The sequence below is a fragment of the Melitaea cinxia genome, chromosome 3, assembly GCF_905220565.1.
Source record: "Melitaea cinxia chromosome 3, ilMelCinx1.1, whole genome shotgun sequence".
NCBI classification, from domain to species: domain Eukaryota; kingdom Metazoa; phylum Arthropoda; class Insecta; order Lepidoptera; family Nymphalidae; genus Melitaea; species Melitaea cinxia.
Window position 1 is genome coordinate 15,162,300 of NC_059396.1, and position 25,081 is coordinate 15,187,380.

The 25,081-nt window shown below is 35.8% G+C and overlaps 3 protein-coding genes across 4 annotated transcripts; 1 reads left to right on the top strand and 2 right to left on the bottom strand.

The window, feature by feature from the left end:
- Window positions 1–430: 430 nt before the first annotated feature.
- LOC123669583 (GATOR complex protein WDR59) lies at window positions 431–9,981 on the bottom strand. 2 transcript variants are annotated; one of them, XM_045603183.1, is made up of 12 exons: window positions 9,733–9,981; window positions 9,355–9,562; window positions 8,426–9,001; window positions 8,276–8,349; window positions 7,614–7,952; window positions 6,601–6,972; window positions 5,847–6,000; window positions 5,266–5,449; window positions 4,786–4,906; window positions 4,441–4,698; window positions 3,628–3,842; window positions 431–682 (listed from the first exon to the last, which is right to left on the bottom strand). In XM_045603183.1, exons 1-12 carry the CDS (start codon window positions 9,979–9,981, stop codon window positions 592–594), a joined length of 2,841 nt encoding a protein of 946 aa, XP_045459139.1. In that variant the 3' UTR covers window positions 431–591. The 2 variants fall into 2 exon arrangements, 1 of the variants encoding a protein (XP_045459139.1); XR_006745773.1 differs by lacking the exons at window positions 3,628–3,842; window positions 4,441–4,698; window positions 4,786–4,906; ... (6 more) ...; window positions 9,355–9,562; window positions 9,733–9,981 and adding an exon at window positions 2,550–2,633 and having other exon boundaries at window positions 538–682.
- Window positions 9,982–16,491: 6,510 nt separating this feature from the next.
- On the top strand, window positions 16,492–17,424 carry LOC123667950. The gene has a single exon (XM_045601782.1). It carries the CDS (start codon window positions 16,492–16,494, stop codon window positions 17,422–17,424), a length of 933 nt encoding a protein of 310 aa, XP_045457738.1.
- Window positions 17,425–22,212: 4,788 nt separating this feature from the next.
- LOC123669219 (cytochrome b5-like) lies at window positions 22,213–24,128 on the bottom strand. The gene is made up of 3 exons (XM_045602844.1): window positions 24,060–24,128; window positions 23,007–23,392; window positions 22,213–22,798 (listed from the first exon to the last, which is right to left on the bottom strand). Exons 2-3 carry the CDS (start codon window positions 23,289–23,291, stop codon window positions 22,613–22,615), a joined length of 471 nt encoding a protein of 156 aa, XP_045458800.1. The 5' UTR covers window positions 23,292–23,392; window positions 24,060–24,128; the 3' UTR covers window positions 22,213–22,612.
- Between the last annotated feature and the right edge of the window lie 953 nt (window positions 24,129–25,081).

Consider the following 25,081-nt stretch of genomic DNA (forward strand, 5'->3'; position numbering starts at 1 on the left):
TAATTTTTTCATTATAATCTGGAGCTAAAGGAAACAATACGAGATTCTAATCGTGGATCATTTTCTTAAGGATATAAATAAAAGCGATTTTGCAAAAATGCTTCAATGAGACTGAAGTAACCCATTTAGGTTAATATTGTATGTATTAGCGTCGCTGTTTTCGCGAAATTTAGATTAACACTTTCATAAATTTTTAAATGGTTCAATAGCTTAAAGCTACCGAGTTTTTGTATTAAAACTGGATATAGTTACATAGATTTGTTTTATTTGGTTTGTCAGTGTTATACTGACGATATTTGCTATTACAGCGACGTAATATAATTTACTTTGTATTTTTGAACTCACGACTTATGATATTCTTGCGCACCATTAATTTTGTTCATTTAAACAAATGTGATTTAAGGAAAATTTGTTAAATAAAGCTCCGTAAAACGTTTGATTGTATTCATTTATTTCTTACTATACCTATAGGTACAAAAAGCGGCAGTCTTCTTATTTAAAATATCGTTATTTTATTCTAAACCATTAAAATTATCATTAAAACGTCCTATAGTGTTGTATATTTTTCAAATTTCTGGTCATTTTCATGCGTTACACGTATTTTGTTCCTTTCCATGACGAATTACCATCGATAACGCATTTGCAGCCACATCCGGCTGGACAGGTATCGTGCTGGGCAAACCTACAAAAATATGATTGAATATATCATTATTCTGATAAGTTTAAATACTTTTAATAATTGTATTTTTTAACTAAATAAGAATAATAGATATATTTTTGAGTAAATAATTTTGTTTAATGGCTTTATCAAGTATCGCGTTTGCGATAGATCCTGAAGGCGAAGAACAATATTATTGAAAGAAATGTAAACACACTTAAGACGAACAATTTTGTTTACAATTTGGGACATTTTTTATATCATTTTTGAAGTGAAAGTTCTTTAGGCGCATGAGGTTAAAATTTTTACGGATAAAAAACCAACGATTTTGTCAAACTTAAAAATTAGTTTGCCAGAGAAGTTTCATTTCTGACATGCGTAGTTTGTACGCACGCACTATTTTATTATCATTTTAAATTTAATTCGGTAGTTCTGAAGCAACAAGGCGCTTTATTTCTATTAATAACTAGCTGTGGTGCTGTGTGGCTACGGCACTAAAGAATTTAGCCACCCCCTCTCTTCCCGTGGGTGTCGTAAGAGGCGACTAAGGGATAACAAGGTTCCACAACCACCTTGGAACTTAAGAAGCCGACCGGTGGCGGGATAACCATCCAACTGCTGGCTTTGAAATACACAGGTCGAAGACGGGCAGCAGCGTCTTCGGTGCGACAAAGCCAGTACTGCGGTCACCAACCCGCCTGCCCAGCGTGGTGACTATGGGCAAAACACATGAGTTCACGTTATTTTTGGCGTAAACTTGTGGAGGCCTATGTCCAGCAGTGGACTGTATAGGCTGCAATGATGAACTAGCTGTGCTCAACGGTTTCACCCGCGTTAATTTGAAGAAAAAATAGCCTATAACCTTCCTCGGTAAATGCTATTCAATAAAAAAGAATTTTTTAATTCGAACCAGTAATTCCTGAGATGAGCGCGTTTAAACAACCAATAATCCAACAAACTTTTCAGCTGTAGGTATAATGTTAGTATAGACGTATAGCTTTGCTCTCAAAAATTGTCGCAGTTAATAAAAAACGTCTGGTTATTTCATATCTCTCTGGGCGGTAAGTACTCGGGCGTGGTAAACATGGTTTTTTCTTGCTTAAATCCCGATTTCGCGGGAATACCGGGATAAAAAATGTAGCCTATATATTGCCCCACAACCACCTTTATCTTTGAGTGAAAGTCCCCTAAAATTCGGTTCGGGTTAACACGGACAAACAGAAAGACAGACATAAATTTTAAAATCGTTTGTGTTTTAGTATCGTGTCATGCACTTGAAACAACTTCACAGAAAGACAGATCAGATCATCGATAAAATGTTTAAAAGAAATTGGATTCCCGTTATTTTAATTTTTTATTTTAATCTTAATTATCACTATCTACACACTTAGTTTATCCGTCTAGTTAATAAGTCCCTAATGTTCACTCTCACAAAATAATCCGGTATTTTCCTATGTACTGTGAAATGTTGCAGACACGTACACTTTATGCACATCTGTGGTTAGCAACACGCTTGCGGTGCTTCTGGTGTTTCAGACGTCCGTAGGCTACGCGGTAAAGCTTACTATAAAGTGGGCCGTACGCTTGTTTGCCAATGTACATTTCGAAACTAACCTAGTGGATCAAAAGACGATATGTTTGTTGTAAGTTTTGAACAAATTAAGTTCATTGCAGCAGAAGTTAAGGTTAAAATGTAATTGTGATTGTAACGGTTATACTGGTACACGTGAAGCGTTTAGTCACAGACAGACATTGGTGTTAAACTTACAACACTGCTCTTTTTGCGTAAGGGGCTTAAAAAATGACTGAATGGGGAATTAAAAAGAGAGCCGCGCCAGGCGGAGGCACGCGCCGCACGGTGCGGTGCGCCCGCAGACAGTCCGAGACTCACCAGGCGAGCGTGTGGTGCGCGTGCGCCGCGTGCGCGCACAGCGGGCAGGCGACGGCGAGCCCGCGCAGGCCGCGGCCGCACACGGCGCAGCGCAGCGCCAGGCGGCGGCACGCGCCGCACGGTGCGGTGCGCCCGCAGACAGTCCGAGACTCACCAGGCGAGCGTGTGGTGCGCGTGCGCCGCGTGCGCGCACAGCGGGCAGGCGACGGCGAGCCCGCGCAGGCCGCGGCCGCACACGGCGCAGCGCAGCGCCAGGCGGCGGCACGCGCCGCACGGTGCGGTGCGCCCGCAGACAGTCCGAGACTCACCAGGCGAGCGTGTGGTGCGCGTGCGCCGCGTGCGCGCACAGCGGGCAGGCGACGGCGAGCCCGCGCAGGCCGCGGCCGCACACGGCGCAGCGCAGCGCCAGGCGGCGGCACGCGCCGCACGGTGCGGTGCGCCCGCAGACAGTCCGAGACTCACCAGGCGAGCGTGTGGTGCGCGTGCGCCGCGTGCGCGCACAGCGGGCAGGCGACGGCGAGCCCGCGCAGGCCGCGGCCGCACACGGCGCAGCGCAGCGCCAGGCGGCGGCACGCGCCGCACGGTGCGGTGCGCCCGCAGACAGTCCGAGACTCACCAGGCGAGCGTGTGGTGCGCGTGCGCCGCGTGCGCGCACAGCGGGCAGGCGACGGCGAGCCCGCGCAGGCCGCGGCCGCACACGGCGCAGCGCAGCGCCAGGCGGCGGCACGCGCCGCACGGTGCGGTGCGCCCGCAGACAGTCCGAGACTCACCAGGCGAGCGTGTGGTGCGCGTGCGCCGCGTGCGCGCACAGCGGGCAGGCGACGGCGAGCCCGCGCAGGCCGCGGCCGCACACGGCGCAGCGCAGCGCCAGGCGGCGGCACGCGCCGCACGGTGCGGTGCGCCCGCAGACAGTCCGAGACTCACCAGGCGAGCGTGTGGTGCGCGTGCGCCGCGTGCGCGCACAGCGGGCAGGCGACGGCGAGCCCGCGCAGGCCGCGGCCGCACACGGCGCAGCGCAGCGCCAGGCGGCGGCACGCGCCGCACGGTGCGGTGCGCCCGCAGACAGTCCGAGACTCACCAGGCGAGCGTGTGGTGCGCGTGCGCCGCGTGCGCGCACAGCGGGCAGGCGACGGCGAGCCCGCGCAGGCCGCGGCCGCACACGGCGCAGCGCAGCGCCAGGCGGCGGCACGCGCCGCACGCGGCTCCGCGCACGGTGCGCCCGCAGCGCATGCACTCCCACGCCGCCTCACCCACGCTAGCGCACCCGCCGCGGCTGCGAACCAGCTTCATGACCTGCGAACCGATTTAAAGTTTTAATGAGTCCACCGGATGCCTCGTTTATGTAAGAATGCGCCAAAATACGAATAAAAAAAAAATTGCGTGCGTACAAAGTACACATGTCAGAAGTAAAACTTCTTTGACACACATTGAAAAGAATAAATTAAAAAAAAAATTTGAAAATAAAACCAACGTCACGCAATGCTCCGAGGCGGTCACCCATCCAAGTACTGGACCGCGCCCGACATTACTTAACGTCGGTGATCGGGCGAGAGCCGGTGTATTCAACGTGGTATGGATGTTTAAAAATTCGTGACGCCGTGACGCGTTTAATCCGTAAAAATTTTACCCCTCATACGCCTGAAGAAGTTTCACTTTAAAAATCTGATGAGTTTTGCCGAGGCATCAAACGTAACATAAGATTTGACAATTAAACATTTAGAATCTCTTTCTGTATTTATTATTTACCTAGTGAGGTTACAAAATCCATACACAGTATATTTCATATTTTCAGATGAGCAGATGATGTTTTGCATTCAACAACATATTTATAATTCACAAATCTTTGAAAAAAAAAAATTGATCTGTCTAAAATTGACTTAATTCAAAATACCTCTGTTCGTTTATATATAAGTTGCCACCGATGTAGTACGTCAGCGTACGCTCGTTTGTAGCAGTTGTAAAGATGGACCGTCACTTCGTCGATGACGCAAGAAGAAGATGGATCGGACTTAGTTGCGACCGAATATTCTGTATTTAAGTTTTCAGCTTCTGAACACGAATTACTCCGAAGGATAATTGGTAGAGCCCATCCATCGGCACTTATTTCGCTATATTGATTTATTGTACTGTACGGCGATATGCTGTTATCCTGAAAAGTGCATTTATTGTGTAAATAATTATTTTACCATTTTTTAATTTTTTTTTTGTCTTATAACTATTTTGTAGATATACTCACGCAACTAGAGGTGCTAGTGATAGATTGAGAACTAGAGTTGCTAGCTTCGTTGAACACTAGAAATGCACAAGTCAGCATAGCCGCCATTTGAAGGTCTGATGATTTAGCATAATGTGATATCCTGTGACAAAAAGTGCTAATTAATCAGCCTTCAAAATATAACGCACCTTAAAGCAATTAAAAGTATAAAGTTGTTGTGAAATTACTTCAGATAAAATAAAGTTATAATTGTTAAATAAGGTTCAATTTTAGAGTTTCATACAGCATTCGATATTATTGGGTTTAGGACTCGCGTTTTCGGGTACGATGGACGAATTCGAATATAATTATATAGTGTCAATCGCAGTAACAAAACCAATTCTAAAGTCGACATCTTGTCAACACTGCGGTTGTCCAGCACAGTTCCAATTTTTTGACTGTGCATAAAATGCAAAATGTTTCAGCTAGAGGCGAAAGTCATTAGCGTGAATGATGACTCACAGAGCTTGTACGAGGTTACAGCACAGAGGGTGTCCAGCCCACCCCATACTCTCCTCACTGGACACGAGATGGTCAATTGGTCGCGTGGCCAGTGATTTAGCTACGAGTGCAGCCAGACCCCACGCGTGTGCCAACTCGCCTTCTCCTTCCTCTGTCGCCACTTTAGCATTCCTCTCACACATATCTAAATATAAATACAATCACATTTTATCATCCATATGCGAATACCTGTAAATCCATATGCGAATACCATAATGTCTTATGTGCTGTTGGTGTTCCAAATAAAATAAAATAAATAAATTATAGCACAAGTACAACAATATAGAACGGAATTAACAGCTTGAAATACTTTTTTTTAAGTTGAACTCACTATACGAATTTAAACTTTTTAAAAAAATGGTGCATTTATGTTTCAATATTTTTTTTAGTACTTTATTTCACAACGTAGGATTTGAATATCTATGCCTTTTTCTATGAAAATTCAACCATGGATTTGGACATTCATACTTACTTGACTGAAAATCACGAAATTGTCTAAAAAAGACAAGACTAAGTATTATAAAACTATGGATAATACGTACCGACAGGATTATCTGCGTTTATAACATATTTTTCTGCTAGAGTCCTATTCAATGGAAAGAGATTATTTGCAGCATACAGAACTACTCGAGGGGATGTGCAAGATGATATGCTTCCGCGACTGCGCATGCTACCAGCTCTACGACTTTGTGCTTTCTGAAATTTTAATGTATCACGTAGTACATGGTTACTAAAATTAACATTACTAAGGGCCTGATTCACCACTTGCAGTTAATGCTATCTGACTTATGACGGTATAAAAGTTATAAAGTAATTTTTTTTTTACCATTGAATTCTAAAATGATTTTTGGGATATTTCAATTCGCAATTGAGAATTTAAAATTTGTAGTTTATTCATTGACATGAAGCAAGCCCTAATGGCCTATTTTACCCTCTGCTCTTAAAATCTGCTGTCACAGCTGGTGAAACAGGCCCTGGCTATTTCGGTACAAGATATACAATTTTTTAATAGAATTTTTATTACAGAAACACTAAAATTAAATTATGTAGTTGTGTATATCCCTGTGTACTAAAAAAGTAGGTAAGAAGCTAAGGCTGTTTTACTCTACATATACATAATTGAAATTGCCCGCGCATTATCTTCGACTTTATACTTCAAAATTTTATCCTCCTATTAAATTCCTCAGAAAAAGATTCTCTCTGGCTTTGTATGTTAAAAGTTAAACTTTTTTAAAATTAATAATTATTGTTCTACACACTACATATCAATTTTTTTTATTAGAATTGTAGTCATACCCATCGATCTTGAAAGTAGAAAGTGGTGATAGAATTTGATGCATGTCTGTGATATAACTGCGGAAAGCCAGATGCGTTTGTTGGAGATGGGGTCGTAGTGGCGTGAGGTGATACAGACGTATAGCTGGCTCCGAAAAATCCTGGCGTCAATGACAACGATGACATAGATCTCGGAGTTCCTGTTTCATGTTTTAATGACAAACGCCTTGCGTTTGGTGGTCTGTTGAATACCACAAGTGTGCTGACCCCGCACCATTTAGCACCACATGTTCTAGGAAAAGGAATGCAAGAATCGCCTGCATTCTCACTTTCTGATTGACTTCTCTGACTTGACTTCATTGAATCTGAATCTTCAATAGATTTAACCGGAATCTAAGTAGGAAAAATAATTAAAGCATTGAAAAAATAATATAATCTATTATATATATATATAGTTAAGTTAGTATTTAGTATTATTATTAGTTATTAAGTAAGTAAGTTAGTATTAGTTTGTATAGTTGTTTCGTAATGTTTCTTCCTTTGCCTGTAGTTGTAGCCTTAATTTAGTTTTTAAATGCTAATGTTGATTTTTAACTTATTTAACAAATGTATTCTTGCTTTTAGTTTTGGCGAAAGCTGATCGTGTTAAACCTATTTGTGGACACAGTTTTGGTTTATGTATTATGTTTGTAACTTTAATTGTATGTGTTTATTTTTAACTGTTTGTGTTCCTTAACAATAAAATAAAAAAATAAAAAAATAAAAAAAAAGGTGTAAAATTTCTCAACTTTGTTAAAATATGGGTTTCTCTATATCTAATATATAAAATTCTCGTGTAGTTAAACTCCTCCGAAACGGCTTGACCGATTCTTATTAAATTTTGTGTGCGTATCGCGTAGGTCTGAGAATCGAACAACATCTATTATTCATAACACTAAGTTATAAGAGGGGGGATTGAGAGGGTTAATAAAATATAAGGCAAAACAACGTTTGCGGGGTCAGCTAGTTATAAAATATAATCAAATGAAAAATACCTCATCTATTGACGTTGCTAAAGTTTTTAGGCAGTATAACAAACATCTGTGTCCTTCCTTCTTTTTCCTATACGCTGTTCTATTGATAGCTTGTAAAATTTTTATGGTAGTTGAGCTATCGACATTAGTTCCAGATAACCAAGAAAACTTGGGTATAGTTTGTTCGGTAACATTTCTTGGGAAGGTCACTTGTAAGTTGGCAGTGTAACAGTTGCGCTCAGAATGTATCTGGCAGGTTCTAGTCTCTATATTCATATCTGTAACTTCAATATTAGCCATCTCTCTAATTGATTCAAATTCTTCATCTATTGAGGTAGTTGCTTTGTGTACTATCTTGTTCTGAAAATAACGTTTATAAACATTTTTTAATATCATACCAGAAATCGACTGTTCCAGCGGGGATCGAACCTGCATCTCTGACTGATCGTGTCGGTGCTCTAGCCAATTAAGCTATGGAACGATGTACTCGCTAGATCGAAATTTTTTATATGATGATTGTATATTCGACCACGGTCGCTTAGACGATCCCTGCTGGAACGGTCGATTTTTGATATGATATGTTGGAATTTTCTAGTGCGGGTAAGACAAAAATAAAATTGTACAAAATAACATTTATTTTTATATACAAATAGCAATTTAATGAACAATATTATTAGTCATACCATTTGTATCTCCTGTCCCTTTTCACTTACTGAGAGGTCGTTCATTGAGCTGCTAACAGTAGATGCGTAGCTTACTGCTGAAAACTTAAATTTATCAATATCACATAAAACAATCAATAATTTAAGAAAATGTTAAAGAAAGAAACTTACAATCACTATTATCGTCATATTCTGTATCATCAGGTAGATAGTGTAGGCACATTTTTAATAACGACGTATGCATTGTCCACAGTCTCAGAGTCTGATCCCTTCCCCATGTGACAAGTTGATAGTTAGACGGCAGTGTATTTGGTCTCCACACCATGGTTTGCACAGTGTCTGTGTGCCCCACTAATCTGTGAGTAAGAGATCCACCTATCCAGATACCAATGACACCAGCTTGTTCTGCTCGTGGCAAGCCTCCCCATCCAACTCCAATGGTTAAGAGGCCGCTACCAAATGGTGTATAAATAGCTCTCCACACTGGGAAGTTTGTCATTATAACATTTTCTGGTCGTCTTGCATTGTTAATATCAAAGAATTTAATACTACCATCGTGACTAGATGTTACAAGTTGGTATTCGTGGTGAGGACTCCAGTCGACTCCATGGATTTTGCAAAGATGAGCAGATATATAATGCAATGGTGTAGTGCTTTTTCTATAATCCCATATTTTTATATCACCGTCATGAGCAGTGGCAACTAAATGAGATGCCACTTTGTTCCATTGTACTTGTGAAGCACCAGCTGTTAAATTATAACAATATTATTTTTTACAAATTCTCAAAGGTTAAAAGGATAATTTGCAAATATGTAATGATAAAGCATTAAATTACAAATTTTAGTTTCATTTGTAGAGATATCTAACTCGCCACATACGAACTGAAAAACTGACGTATCCACCGCAATATTAAAAGTTATCCAAGCGATAGAGCATACATACAAGAACCAGACAACAACCGCTAGTGCAGTAGCCTACCAGACACAACTCCCATCTGGTCGGAGGATCCTTCCTTTGCGATGGTGGACGAGGGCCTTTACCAAACTAACACTATATTATTATAGAGAAAAAGCAAAGAAAAGTTGAATTTATATCTTACCTACAGCACTTAATGATATTATAGGCTTTCTCGTATCTCTCAAGTCCCAAAGGTAGGTAAACGTATCTATAGAGCATGTTGCGATCAAGTTGTGATCTTGTCTGTGAAAGTGTGTGTCGCTGACAACACGAGTGTGTCCACGGAGAGAACATATACACGTCAAATCATTTCCCGCGCGCCACTCGTATACATCCACATGTTGATTGCTCTATTACAAATACTTTCTTATGTTTATTTATTTCAAGTTCTATTTTATTGAACTTTTAGCAGTAGCAGCTATAGTAGCAGTTTGTGATTGAATTAAAACAAGCTTTATTGTTATTAATAATTGTTATCAAGAAACGTATCAAACAAATATATTTGTTTATATTTACTTACCGCAATAGCACAGAGTTTTTGTCCTGGATAGGTTTGGCACCACTCAGCACCAGCAGCGTCATATTTACTGTGACGGGGATATTTTTTTACAATATCACCTCCATCATCGTCTAGACTAATCGATTTTATAGCAAGCCACCTTCGTCCAGCAAGCAGCACATTATTACCGGAATAGTCAACGGACATTGCCGTTGCTTGTAACTCTCTGTACTCCCATTTCATGATCTCCGAGCTCCAATGAACAGTCATTTTAAATTTTAGCCAAGAACAAACATAACATAAGGAATTTCATCAAAATTTTATTTGATACGCAGTTAATTATATCAACAATAAATAAAAGCAAATACTTTAAATAACTATTTAGACATATTATGACAGAAATGACACTGACAATCAGCTGTTACAGACTTAATGGCCACGTTCCACTAAAGGCCCATAACGCTATCGACCACGACAGCTGAAATTGCCGTTCCGCTAGCGTATAAAACGCCGCGGGAGTTGTAGGCGAATTTTATAAACGGAACGCATATTTGGGTGCTGTCAGGTGTCAGCTGTGTGCTCGCAATATGGCGGCATCGTAAAACATGCAGCTGTGTGACCTACCCCACCTCAGCCCGCAAAATAATGATATTTGTAATAAAAAAAATACTAATTGATAGATTTTGAATTGCTCAATTCAACTACGTTGTCCTTTTAAATTGCTCACCTCAAATTATATAATTAAAAATCAAAATTAAAAAAAAAATCAAATATTTTCAAACTCCTATATCTTTCGATGTATACAATATTTTAAATTGCTCAAAGTGTTAAAAAACTGCTCAAGTTGCATTTATAATTGCTCAAGTATAGTTTGGAACAGATCCACTTCCCTTAATTTTTAAATAAATATAAATAGTTTGCACAAATAAAATATTGATATTTGTAAAAAAAAAATACTAATCGATACATTTTCAATAGCTCAATTCGACTACGTTGTCCTTTTAAATTGCTCACCTCAAATTATTTAATTATAAATTAAAAAAGTCGTTGAAAAATATTCTTTTATCAATATTTTCAAACTCCTGTATCTTTTGATGTATACAATATTTTAAATTGCTCAACGTGTTAAAACCCTGCTGAAGTTGCATTTATAATTGCTCAAGTACAGATTTGAACAGCTCCACTTTCCTTAATTTTTAAATAAATATATAAAGTTGGAACAAATTTAACGTTTATATCGATAAAGTGAGCGCTACAGATGCGCATAGACAATGATGGGAAGCCAAAAAAATTGCGGATATTCGTAATAAAAAGATGCTAATCGTTCGATTTTCAATAGCTCAATTCAACTACGTTGGCCTTTTAAATTGCTCACTTCAAATTATATAATTAAAAATCAAAATTTAAAAAAAAAATCAAATATTTTCAAACTCCTATATCTTTCGATGTATACAATATTTTAAATTACTCAAAGTGTTAAAAAACTGCTCAAGTTGCATTTATAATTGCTCAAGTATAGTTTGGAACAGATCCACTTCCCTTAATTTTTAAATAAATATAAATAGTTTGCACAAATAAAATATTGATATTTGTAAAAAAAAATACTAATCGATACATTTTCAATAGCTCAATTCGACTACGTTGTCCTTTTAAATTGCTCACCTCAAATTATTTCATTAAAAATCAAAAAAGTCGTTGAAAAAATTCATTTATCAATATTTTCAAACTCCTATATCTTTTGATGTATACAATATTTTAAATTGCTCAACGTGCTAAAACCCTGCTGAAGTTGCATTTATAATTGCTCAAGTACAGATTTGATCAGCTCCACTTTCCTTAATTTTTAAATAAATATATAAAGTTGGAACAAATTTAACGTTTATATCGATAAAGTGAGCGCTGCAGATGCGCATAGACAATGATGGGAAGCCAAAAAAATTGCGGATATTCGTAATAAAAAGATGCTAATCGTTCGATTTTCAATAGCTCAATTCAACTACGTTGGCCTTTTAAATTGCTCACTTCAAATTAAATAATTAAAAATCAAAATTTAAAAAAAAAACAAATATTTTCAAACTCCTATATCTTTCGATGTATACAATATTTTAAATTGCTCAAAGTGTTAAAAAACTGCTCAAGTTGCATTTATAATTGCTCAAGTATAGTTTGGAACAGATCCACTTCCCTTAATTTTTAAATAAATATAAATAGTTTGCACAAATAAAATATTGATATTTGTAAAAAAAAAAATACTAATCGATACATTTTCAATAGCTCAATTCGACTACGTTGTCCTTTTAAATTGCTCACCTCAAATTATTTAATTATAAATTAAAAAAGTCGTTGAAAAATATTCTTTTATCAATATTTTCAAACTCCTGTATCTTTTGATGTATACAATATTTTAAATTGCTCAACGTGTTAAAACCCTGCTGAAGTTGCATTTATAATTGCTCAAGTACAGATTTGAACAGCTCCACTTTCCTTAATTTTTATATAAATATATAAAGTTGGAACAAATTTAAACCTACCACACCCCAGCCTGCAAAATAATGATATTTGTAATAAAAAAAATACTAATTGATAGATTTTGAATTGCTCAATTCAACTACGTTGTCCTTTTAAATTGCTCACCTCAAATTATATAATTAAAAATCAAAATTTAAAAAAAAAATCAAATATTTTCAAACTCCTATATCTTTCGATGTATACAATATTTTAAATTGCTCAAAGTGTTAAAAAACTGCTCAAGTTGCATTTATAATTGCTCAAGTATAGTTTGGAACAGATCCACTTCCCTTAATTTTTAAATAAATATAAATAGTTTGAACAAATAAAATATTGATATTTGTAAAAAAAAAAATACTAATCGATACATTTTCAATAGCTCAATTCGACTACGTTGTCCTTTTAAATTGCTCACCTCAAATTATTTAATTATAAATTAAAAAAGTCGTTGAAAAATATTCTTTTATCAATATTTTCAAACTCCTATATCTTTTGATGTATACAATATTTTAAATTGCTCAACGTGTTAAAACCCTGCTCAAGTTGCATTTATAATTGCTCAAGTACAGATTTGAACAGCTCCACTTTCCTTAATTTTTAAATATATATAAATTGTTTGAACAAATAAAATAATGATATTCGTAAAAAAAAAAATACTAATCGACACATTTTCAATAGCTCAATTCAACTACGTTATCGTTTTAAATTGCTCACCTCAAATTATTTAATTATAAATAAAAAAAGTCGTTGAAAAATATTTTTTTATCAATATTTTCAAACTCCTATATCTTTTGATGTATACAATATTTTTAATTGCTCAAAGTGTTACAGAACTGCTCAAATTGCATTTATAATTGCTCAAGTACAATTTGGAACAGCTCCACTTTCCTTAATTTTTAAATAAATATAAATAGTTTGAACAAATTTAACGTTTATATCATAAGACAGGTGAACGCTGTGCGTGCGCATAGACAATGATGCGAAGCCAAAAAATTGCGGATATTCGTAATAAAAAAGATACTAATCGATAGATTTTCAATAGCTCAATTCAACTGCGTTGTCCTTTTAAATTGCTCACCTCAAATTATTTAATTACAAATCAAAAAAGTCGTTGAAAAATATTCTTTTATCAATATTTTCAAACTCCTATATCTTTTGATGTATACAAAAAAAAAATTGATTTTTAATTATATAATTTGAGGCGAGCAATTTAAAAACAACGTATTTGAATTGAGCTATTGAAAATCTATCGATTAGTATCTTTTTTATTACGAATATCCGTAATTTTTTTGCTTCGCATCATTGTCTATGCGCACGCGCAGCGTTCATCTGTCTTATGATATAAACGTTAAATTTGTTCCAACTTTATATATTTATTTAAAAATTAAGGAAAGTGGAGCTGTTCAAATCTGTACTTGAGCAATTATAAATGCAACTTGAGCAGTTCTTTAACACGTTGAGTAATTTAAAATATTGTATACATCAAAAGATATAGGAGTTTGAAAATATTGATAAAAGAATATTTTTCAACGACTTTTTTTATTTGTAATTAAATAATTTGAGGTGAGCAATTTAAAAGGACAACGTAGTTGAATTGAGCTATTGAAAATCTATCGATTAGTATCTTTTTTATTACGAATATCCGCAATTTTTTGGCTTCGCATCATTGTCTATGCGCACGCACAGCGTTCACCTGTCTTATGATATAAACGTTAAATTTGTTCAAACTATTTATATTAATTTAAAAATTAAGGAAAGTGGAGCTGTTCCAAATTGTACTTGCGCAATTATAAATGCAATTTGAGCAGTTCTGTAACACTTTGAGCAATTAAAAATATTGTATACATCAAAAGATATAGGAGTTTGAAAATATTGATAAAAGAATATTTTTCAACGACTTTTTTTATTTATAATTAAATAATTTGAGGTGAGCAATTTAAAAGGATAACGTAGTTGATTTGAGCTATTGAAAATCTATCGATTAGTATGTTTTTTATTACGAATATCATTATTTTATTTGTTCAAACAATTTATATATATTTAAAAATTAAGGAAAGTGGAGCTGTTCAAATCTGTACTTGAGCAATTATAAATGCAACTTGAGCAGGGTTTTAACACGTTGAGCAATTTAAAATATTGTATACATCAAAAGATATAGGAGTTTGAAAATATTGATAAATGAATTTTTTTCAACGACTTTTTTGATTTTTAATTAAATAATTTGAAGTGAGCAATTTAAAAGGCCAACGTAGTTGAATTGAGCTATTGAAAATCGAACGATTAGCATCTTTTTATAACGAATATCCGCAATTTTTTTGGCTTCCCATCATTGTCTATGCGCATCTGCAGCGCTCACTTTATCGATATAAACGTTAAATTTGTTCCAACTTTATATATTTATTTAAAAATTAAGGAAAGTGGAGCTGTTCAAATCTGTACTTGAGCAATTATAAATGCAACTTGAGCAGTGTTATAACACGTTGAGCAATTTAAAATATTGTATACATCAAAAGATATAGGAGTTTGAAAATATTGATAAAAGAATATTTTTCAACGACTTTTTAATTTATAATTAAATAATTTGAGGTGAGCAATTTAAAAGGACAACGTAGTCGAATTGAGCTATTGAAAATGTATCGATTAGTATTTTTTTTTTACAAATATCAATATTTTATTTGTTCAAACTATTTATATTTATTTAAAAATTAAGGGAAGTGGATCTGTTCCAAACTATACTTGAGCAATTATAAATGCAACTTGAGCAGTTTTTTAACACTTTGAGCAATTTAAAATATTGTATACATCGAAAGATATAGGAGTTTGAAAATATTTGATTTTTTTTTTAAATTTTGATTTTTAATTATATAATTTGAGGTGAGCAATTTAAAAGGACAACGTAGTTGAATTGAGCAATTCAAAATCTATCAATTAGTATTTTTTTTATTACAAATATCATTATTTTGCAGGCTGGGGTGGGGTAGGTAGCTGTGTGGGTTGCGAGTAAATATTTTGCATGGATTGGAGTAACTAAATTCGTCATGAATTCCCGGGTATTTATCTTGGGATATAGGGTAGTTTTTTATTTCAATTGGACCCGGTAGGTGGCGCTGCTATCGTTATGTAAACAATCAAATTTGGTTAGCCGTTTTCCGGGCAGGACGTCTACCAGGTCCGCTAGTACGAGTATGTAATAAGAAAGTGGCTTAAAATTAAATATGTTATTCTGTTTAATATGATATTCTAACCATCTCAATGGTTTAGAATTTTTTGTAGACAATAATAAGAGGACCAGCGTATTATAACTGGACTCTATGTTTATGTAAAATGGGTAAAACGGAGAGGTGCATCTTGTACTAACGAGTTGAAACTTTAACTAGATAATACTTCCACGAAGCGACATGCACAAATAAATAATTTAGTAGATAGTTACAATTTAAAAATATATAGGATTATACATATACTAGCGACCCGCTTCGGCTTCGCACGGGTATAAAATATAATTATAGCCTATGTCATTCACTGAAAAAATGATTAAAATCGATCCAGTAGTTTTGATTTATTCATTACTGCCCGTGGCCCGCACGCGTTAACTTTAGAGTAAAAGCCGGCCGAAACCGCTGCAAACGCTACGTACTGCAATTTTTAAATCTGTAATATCTTCGAAAATATTCATTTAAATCATATGCTGTAAAGGGCCATATAGATCTATATTAAATCAACAATGTATTTAAGGTATTTGATTAGATAAGGACTAATGCTGTATTGGATAAAATCGCTTTGAAAATTAGCCATTATTTGTCGTAAAAAGTAAATGACAAAAAAAATGTTATTGTGAGATATCCATAAGAGATAGACATATACCATAGCGGAGTTTTCTGTAGACCTTTTCAATGTGTACAATACTTAGTACATTATTTTGATAAATCTCGTAGGGTTCAGGCGTGCATTTGCAATGTCAGCGGGAAAAATGTAATTATTTACGAAATCACATTAGAAACCTCAAAAATAACAGTATTTCTCCACTATTTAATGGATGTTATTATACATATAAACGTTCCTCTTCAATCACTCTATCTATTAAAAAAACCGCACCGAAATCCGTTGTGTAGTTTTAAAGATTTAAGCATACATAGGGACATATAATAATAATAGCGTGCTAATAGGCCCAGCGCTGCGCATTGGGCCTATTAGCACGTGTACGTAATCTTGTGAGTGAATTTCCAGTGCTTCTCAATATTTCTTGAAATTGGCCAAAATAATTTATTATCAAAAATGAAGTGCAGCGTTTGTAGTTCTATTTACACTGATGGGGTGTACTGCAACGGTTGCCAACGTAATATGGACTTCTCCTGTGCATCGATTTCTGAAGCCGGTTACCGTAAACTCGGTCCCGATCGTAGAGCGGGTTGGAGGTGTCCGCAATGCAAACTGGCGTCCGCAAGCCCTAAGCCAGCCAAAGGCTCCGAATGTGCTCCCCCCGGTGCCGTTAGTATTGAGATGGTTCTATCAGAGGTACAAGATCTAAAAGGTCAGTTCAGTAAGCTTTCAGAGATTCTCGAAGATGTAAAGTCAATCAAGAATGAAATACTGAATCTTAAGGAATCCTTCGAGTTTAACAGTGCCAAGCTTGAAAGCTTGGAATCTAGAGTATCAGATGTCGAAAATCAAGTTGCTAAAATACAACAATCCGAATTAAAACTCTCAGAGGATGTTGCTTTACTTAAGAGGGATAATACTAACCGTGAGCAGTGGTCGCGTTTGAATAATTTAGAAATCAAGGGTGTACCGCTTAAGACAAACGAGAACCTGTTCAATATAATTGAGAACATTTCAAAAATAGTGGGATACGCATTTCCGAAGACTCAGATTAATTACATCGCTCGTGTTCCGACACATGGATCGAAAGACAAGTCGATTATAGTTAGTTTTATTAACCGATATATTAAAGAAGAATTTATTGCTGCATCGCGAGCTCATAAGCGCATAACAACAAAAGAAATTGGGTTTGCAGAAGATCGTTTTATATATATTAATGACCATCTTGTCCCGGAATTGAAGAAATTATTGACTAAAACTAAAGAGCTCGCTAAGAATAAAGAATACCGTTATGTATGGGTTAAGTATGGTAAAATACATGTAAGAAAGAATGACAAGTCTCCTGTTCAAATTATCTCAAAAGAATTAGATTTAAACAAACTTCTTTAATTTGTATTTTATTGTATGTATTTAGTATTATTTTTCTTTTATTTATTGTTTACAAAATTGCCAGACATAGTTTGAGAATCTATATTTTATTACCTGCTTGCCGGCCGGGCGTCTATTGTTTAAACCGTCCTTTAACGACGAATCTATTTAACATATATCTATCGTCTTCGCACTTATTACATTTTATTGTCAACACCTCTTTGCTTCTAACTTACTACCCGCACTACTTAATTTCAAAGTACGTCATAGTGTTTTTGTTTGGTGTGCTGCTATTTTGCACCGGACATAATCAAATACTAAATATTCTACGGGTTATAGCTGTTATAATTTATACAATATTATGTTTAATCATTATAATTATTATGTGTCAATGCAACTACTGGTCACCTTTTAGTAGATTATGGTAAATACTTCATTAATTAATATTTATTATCAAAACGTTCGGGGATTGCGCACAAAAACTACGGTATTCTATCGTAATGTATGTTTGTGTTCGTACGATATTATTATGTTAACTGAGACTTGGCTTCTTGACAGTATTTTTAACACAGAAATTTTCGATGGACGTTATATGGTATTTCGTAGGGATCGCGATTACAGCTTAACGGGGCAGACTAGGGGAGGTGGTGTGTTAATTGCAGTCCGCCGCGACTTGCTAGTCACCCCCCGGCCTGAGTTCCACTCGAGTGCGGAGGATTTATGGATAACGGTAACATATAGGACTGGTACTTTTGAACGCAAGTTGCACGTCTGTGTTCTTTACTTATGTAACCAAAATCAGGGCTTATCATTCTCACAACAATTGTGTAATTATTTCTCATGTGTTACTCGAACTCATATGGAATACCCAAATGATCAGTATTTGATTGTTGGGGACTTCAACCTCAGCGGAATTTTATGGATACCGTCTAACGATGACGACAGTAACTCGTTTAACCCCACCAACTACTATACCGAGGCCGAGACGTTCCTTATAGATGAAATAAACTCCTTAAATTTAAAACAATATAACGGTATCACGAACGACTATAAGAGAACGCTAGACCTCGTTTTATGTAATGTTTCTGTCACCGTATGTGACGCCAGTGCTTGCGCGTTGGTACCTGTCGATCAGCACCACGGCGCATTAACCATCGAAATGAGCACCGTTTGTTGTCCCATTCTGAACCGTCCTCGGTATAAGAAGTATCTATACCATCGCGCTAATTATAACGAAATTAACTCAGAACTGTTAAACATAAACTGGGATTACATTGTTTCGACTAAATCTATAAATGACTCTCTTGCGCACTTCTATAGTGTGCTGGACTCAATAAAAGATAAACATGTTCCCGTCAAATTATCTTCTAACGAAAAACATCCTAAGTGGTTCTCCCGAGCATTAATCAAAGTCCTAAAAGAAAAATCTAAATACTATAAAAAGTTTAAGACGTATGGTAATAGGTCTGACGAAGAATCTTTTCGGATTCTACGTACTAGAGCCAAAATCTTGGAACAGGAATGTTACACCCGATACATGCGATCTATTGAAAGTTCAATTACAGAAAATCCGAAATACTTTTGGTCGTATTATAAATCAAGGTCGAAGTCTGCAGCCATGCCAAGTGTTTTGGAATACAATAACGATTTACTCAATACAGGTGAGGCTATTTGCAATGCTTTTTCCTCGTTTTTTCACTCAACGTTCCTCGCTTCTAGTACTTTCTCTCCTGATTTAAGTGAAGTCACGGCAGTAACCACTCCAACTGTCTCAGATATTTCAAGCATAACGGTGTGCCCGAAGATAGTCGAAAAGATGCTGCTTAACCTAGATGTTTCTAAGTCGGCTGGACCTGATAAAATACCTGCTTGTTTTTTAAAAAAATGTGCAGTATCGCTTGCATTCCCTGTCTATCTACTATTTAAACGTTCCCTCAAAGAGTGTGTTGTGCCAAATATATGGAAGTCTGCCTATATATCACCTGTTCATAAAAAAAGCAGTAAACAAAAAATAATAAACTATAGGCCTATCTCAAAACTCTGTATTTTAGCAAAGGTTTTTGAGAAAATTGTTTATGATCAGATTTATGCAGCGCTCCAGGGGTCTTTTAGTCTCAATCAACACGGCTTCTTGAAGGGTCGGTCAACTGTTTCAAACTTAATTCTTTTTAATGATTTTTTATTGGCTGCTATGGGGGATAGCGCTCAGGTAGATGTAATCTATACTGACTACAGTAAAGCATTCGACCGGATACACCACAGACTCCTCCTAAACAAGTTAGATCAGGCCGGTATTAGAGGTGACCTGCATAGATGGTTCTCTTCGTATATAGATAATCGCTCTCAGGCGGTCGTTGTCAACAATTATATATCTGGTTGGGTGACCATTCCGAGTGGAGTACCTCAGGGATCGTTGCTTGGTCCACTGTTGTTTGTAATTTTTGTTAATGATGTTAACTCCTGCCTCCATTCGTCTCAATTGCTCTGTTTCGCTGACGATATGAAGATATTTTCCAGAGTCGTAAGTGAGGATGATGCCAATAATCTACAAGCTGATCTCCTGAGACTTGAAAATTATTGTCGCAACAATCTCTTGGACTTAAATGCCTCCAAATGTAGTGTTATAACGTACACCAGGAAGAGAAACCTTTTAATCTGCGATTACACTTTGAATGGTCAAACACTTCAGAGAGTGAGTTCTATTAAGGACCTTGGAGTAATGCTAGATTCTAAACTTCTGTATGATACTCACATCAACAGTATCATAACCAAAGCATCTAAGGCTTTAGGATTCGTGATGCGAACTTCTGTGGATTTCAATGAAATCAAAACTATAAAAATATTATACTGCTCACTAGTCCGGAGTCATTTGGAGTATGCCTCCGAGGTCTGGAACCCCAAGTACGGTACATACATCGCGCGGCTTGAGAACATACAAAGAAAATTTATTAAATTCATATGTTTCAAATCCAATCAACCATATAACTCGAAGAACTATCTGCAACTTTGCAAAAAATTTCATATTCTCCCGCTTGAACTAAGACGTGAACTTAGTGACTTAATCTATCTTTTCAAAATTACAAGTAACTTAATTGATTGCCCTGATCTTTTAGCCAAAGTCTCTTTAGGAGTTCCTACTAAACTTTTTCGTAATAATCCGTTAGTGCACACACCACTAGTTTCCACAAACTATATGCAAAATTCATTTGTCTGGCGGGCGGGTAGTAAGTTTAATGCATATTCTAAAAAATTTGACTTAGACTTATTTAACACTAGCTGTGCGGCTGCAAGGAACCTAATTAGTAATTCTTTCTTTAATAAGTAACTGTGTAGTTTTAGAATTTTTCATATGCATAGTTTTAATGTGATTGTTTCTACTAGTTTGACTGCACCTAACTCTGTTTACTTACATTATTTTACTAACCACATTTTGTAATCTATACGTGTTATTGTTACTACGGCTTATATGTAGCGTAAGTTTTCTTTTTAATATTCTGTGACTACCAGTGGGGAACTATTGGTAGCTTTTTATTTCTATAATTTTGTACATTGTATGTCTCAGCTGTTGTTCCTCCCAAAAAAAAAAAAAGAAAAAAAAAAAAAAAAAAAAAAAAAAAGGTAAAGGTAGGGGACAGCAGGAATTTCCTGCTTAAAATATGGAGCAATCCGACTGGGGTAGTACCTCGACCTTACAGAAGATCACAGCTAAATAATACTGTTTTTAAGCAGTATTGTGTTCCTGTTGGTGAGTAAGGTGACCAGAGCTCCTAGGGGGGTTGGAGATTGGTTCGGCAACGCGCTTGCGATGCTTCTGGTGTTGCAGGCGTCTATAAGCTACGGTAATCGCTTACCATCAGGTGAGCCGTACGCCTGTTTGCCGACCTGGTGACATAAAAAAAATGGGACATAGGGACATAGGGACAGAGCGACTTTGTTTTATACTATGTAGTGATTATACGTGCGGTTGGTTGCGTTTTTTGTACGTAATATTTTACTCATATTATTAAAACTTAATTTAACTTAACTTTTTTGCTACAAAAATATTTTTATATTCCTACTAGCTGTGCCTGCGATTTCGTTCGCGTTTTGAGTATTTACATGTTCAACGAGATTCTTTAAATTGGCGTAACTTTTTTATTTATGAACCGATAGACATGAAACAAAAACTAAATATTAAGTTAAGCTTACCACAATATATTAGTAAAAACTACATCTAAATAAGCCGTTTCTGAGATTAGCGCGCACAAACGCACTGACAAACATAAACAGACAAAAATTCTTACAATCATTATTTTGAGTGCTATTTGCGTTCATAAAGGTCCCAATAATTATTTTTTCTCATACATCTTCTATGTACAGACAGCAATCCGTTACATTTTTATTATATCCTATCCTCCATGCCGTCTAATTCTTTTGTCATGTCCTTTTCATGCTAGAGGTTATCTGGAAGAGATCGCTCTTTTAGCGATAAGACCGCCTTTTGTACATGTTTATATTTTCTTTTTCGGTGCAAATTTTTTTTTCTGATAGTGTACATTAAAGAGTATTTGTATTGTATTGTATATGTATTGATAATCATTCTTTTATTTTCTTTTAAAACATAAGAGGTGATTAACAATAAAGAATCGTAAGACGGATAAAAACAATAAATGTGTACATATTAAAAAATTATAAACCCATAATCCTTTTCCAGAATTCACTTTTCCTTTTTTGATAACTTAATGGAAGGATCAATTATATAATTTTCAGTGTTTTATATTAATGATTGCGACATTAAAAATAAAATTAAGGAAATAAAAAAAAGTCAAATGACATTTAAAAGCATTTTTATTTTAAAATAAGAAGACTTAAAATATAGGAACTTTTGAAATACAAATACATGGACATAAAAGAAAGTGTGAAAACACATATACATAATACTGATGAGAGCAATATTTTTACACTAAGCAATTCTTAATAAATGCAAAATGTGATACCACATTCTATTCATATACCAGATAATACTGGCAAAATCTTTACAAAGGTTCTTATCTCGAGACACGATGGTCGCCCTATTAACAGTAACTATATTTAATAATTTATTTACTTATTAATGTGAAAGTTTACACGATAAGAGTTTGCGATAATTAAGCTGAGCAACAATTAAATAAGGTTTGAACAATGTAGCTTATAAAACTAAGAATAAAAAAATATGAAACGCTAAAATGTTTCATTCAGGTATATCGCTAAGACGAATGCCTCCAGGTCGGCGATACATGCGTTCGTGTATCGGGAGCTCTCCAAGCAAAAAGCGGTCCAGCGCTTTAGTGGCTATCCTAGAGTGCCCCGAACTCCTAAAAGCGGTACTTGCGTCTCGTCCAGCGTATTCTAACATAATCTCATCTCCACCAGGATGCTGTAAAACAAATTATGTCTTATTAGCCAAAGCCTGCTTTTCTAATAAACTTAAAATCTTTGTTAAGTTTAATAAAGCTTGATTGTAAAAAGTTTATTATATTTATTTATATAATTACTAATCTATGAAAATCGTCATTTAAAATTATTATTTCTATACTATATTTATCATAAAAACTAAATAAATAACAAAAGAAGGTATGGCTTACCTCATCGAGAAAATCCGTGATGTCATAGACCCTATCGTAAATGACTACCCAACAATCTTTAGGGGTATCGTGTAGAGACACTTCTGCCAAAGTGATAACGCGATCTTTTGCTTCAGGAGTTCCTGGTTCGATACGCTGCGACCATTTGTTTGAGGTGTCCACAGACCAGGGATTTACAAGGCGTAAAGCCGCCATTGTTAATGCGACCAAATCTAAATCGTTCTCTTGTTTCACGGGCAGGGCCGACGTCAGATTAATTTCCGGAGGAGACTGCACGGTGGCCATTTCTTCACTTTCTTCTTTTAGTTCACGCGTCGTTTCTTTTCAACGTCTTAGAACGGTTGATATCTTTCAAATGATTTATATCAATTGTAGTAGGTTAAAAACTGTAACAAAAATACTATTTTTCAAACACTTTTTTCATCAATAAATTTGTTCGCATTCGTTAGAGCATACATTATTGTGTATTTGCATGTAAGGTATAAAAATGTGTGTAGTATTGTATGGGGTAGCACAATATATTCATTTAAATAATATTATTTTTTTCTAATTATGTATATTCAATTACATGTAATAGAATTTCAAGAAATTAAATTTAGAAATAAATTTGTATTTGAAGTAAACCAGTGTAGAAAAAGTTATTTGATGGGTATCATAAATAATGATTGTAAGGTTTCACAAACAAATGTTAAAAACTTAATAAAAAGAGAACTCTTATCGCATCTACAAAAAGTTATCGCAAAACAATTGACGTAAAAGATTATTTGGCCACAAATGTTTGACCCTTGCGCTCTACCAAAACATTTGTAGTTTATCATTAACATACGAGATATTTGAAATTTTGACATCAATACCCTTATTTTACCACCAATTATGATAGTTATATTCGTACCAAATATTATTGAAAATTATTTAAATTTTATAAAATTAAATTGTATTTAGTTTACTTTGAAGAAGACATATAATTAATAACTTACATTAGTTTCTTATAAATTGAAATTAAGGTATGTTATTTATTACATTTATAATAAGTATTTAAACAAAAATATTTACCTTCTTGTTTCACGGATCCGAAAGTTCGTGTTATCTTTGTTGGTCCTCGAAACGCGGGGAATGACCGTCACACCAATTGTCACTGTGCCACCACTGTTCGTATTTCAGGTAAGAAGTCACTGAATCAGGTAGATGCATGAGATCGTAGATCATTGCCACAATCGAATTTTAACTGTTCATTTATTGGGTGCGAAGTTGTGAATGAGGTGACGGTGCGGCTGTCGGTCGATTTATACTTGCCGGCGCACGCGCCACGGTCTGATGTAATCGCAGGCTTATCTTGCGAGCGGCCCGTGCGCCCGCGTTGCCAAAATGCGACGCGACGCTTGCTTCCACGGATATGGGATAATTGTAATTTTTAAGAAACAAAATAATTTTAAAAGCGGACATTTTTCAATAAAGTTCGTTAAAAATAATTTTAGTGTTCAATATTTAATTTCAGTACCAAAACTTAGCCGAAACCTGCCGTAAATTAGCCGTAAATATAAAATAAAGTTAATTTAACTAAACGGTTTTTAAGGACAATGTTTAAACGCAAATGAGATTATTTGAATTTTCTATCAGTCTTAGTATTTACAAATAAAAAAGATATAAACATAAAAGTAGACTAAACGCCTTTATAAGATAATATATTATTGACATTGACCTTTTTCGATATCATTAATTTATAAAAGTAACAGATAACAGAAACTACAAACAATGCAAACGTATAAAAATTTTCCTCCCAATTTCCCGCCATAAAACTTCATTCCAGGTAAACAATAGTCATGTTATGTTGTTATTGAAATATTTATATCGGAGCAGAATTGTTTTGTTGTTGCGATTGTCCTATCTATGATGTGATGGTCGCACGAGCTTTAATGACGTAAGCGAGGGCGGTGAATAAACTCGATCAGGCTGATAAATAGGCATTTATTCATATCATTCAATTAGAAAACGTTCATTTCTAAGACCTAAAAATGTTTAGAAATATGCTTTATCTTTTTAAATTATAATTATTTTTGATGGAAATATTTTTTTTT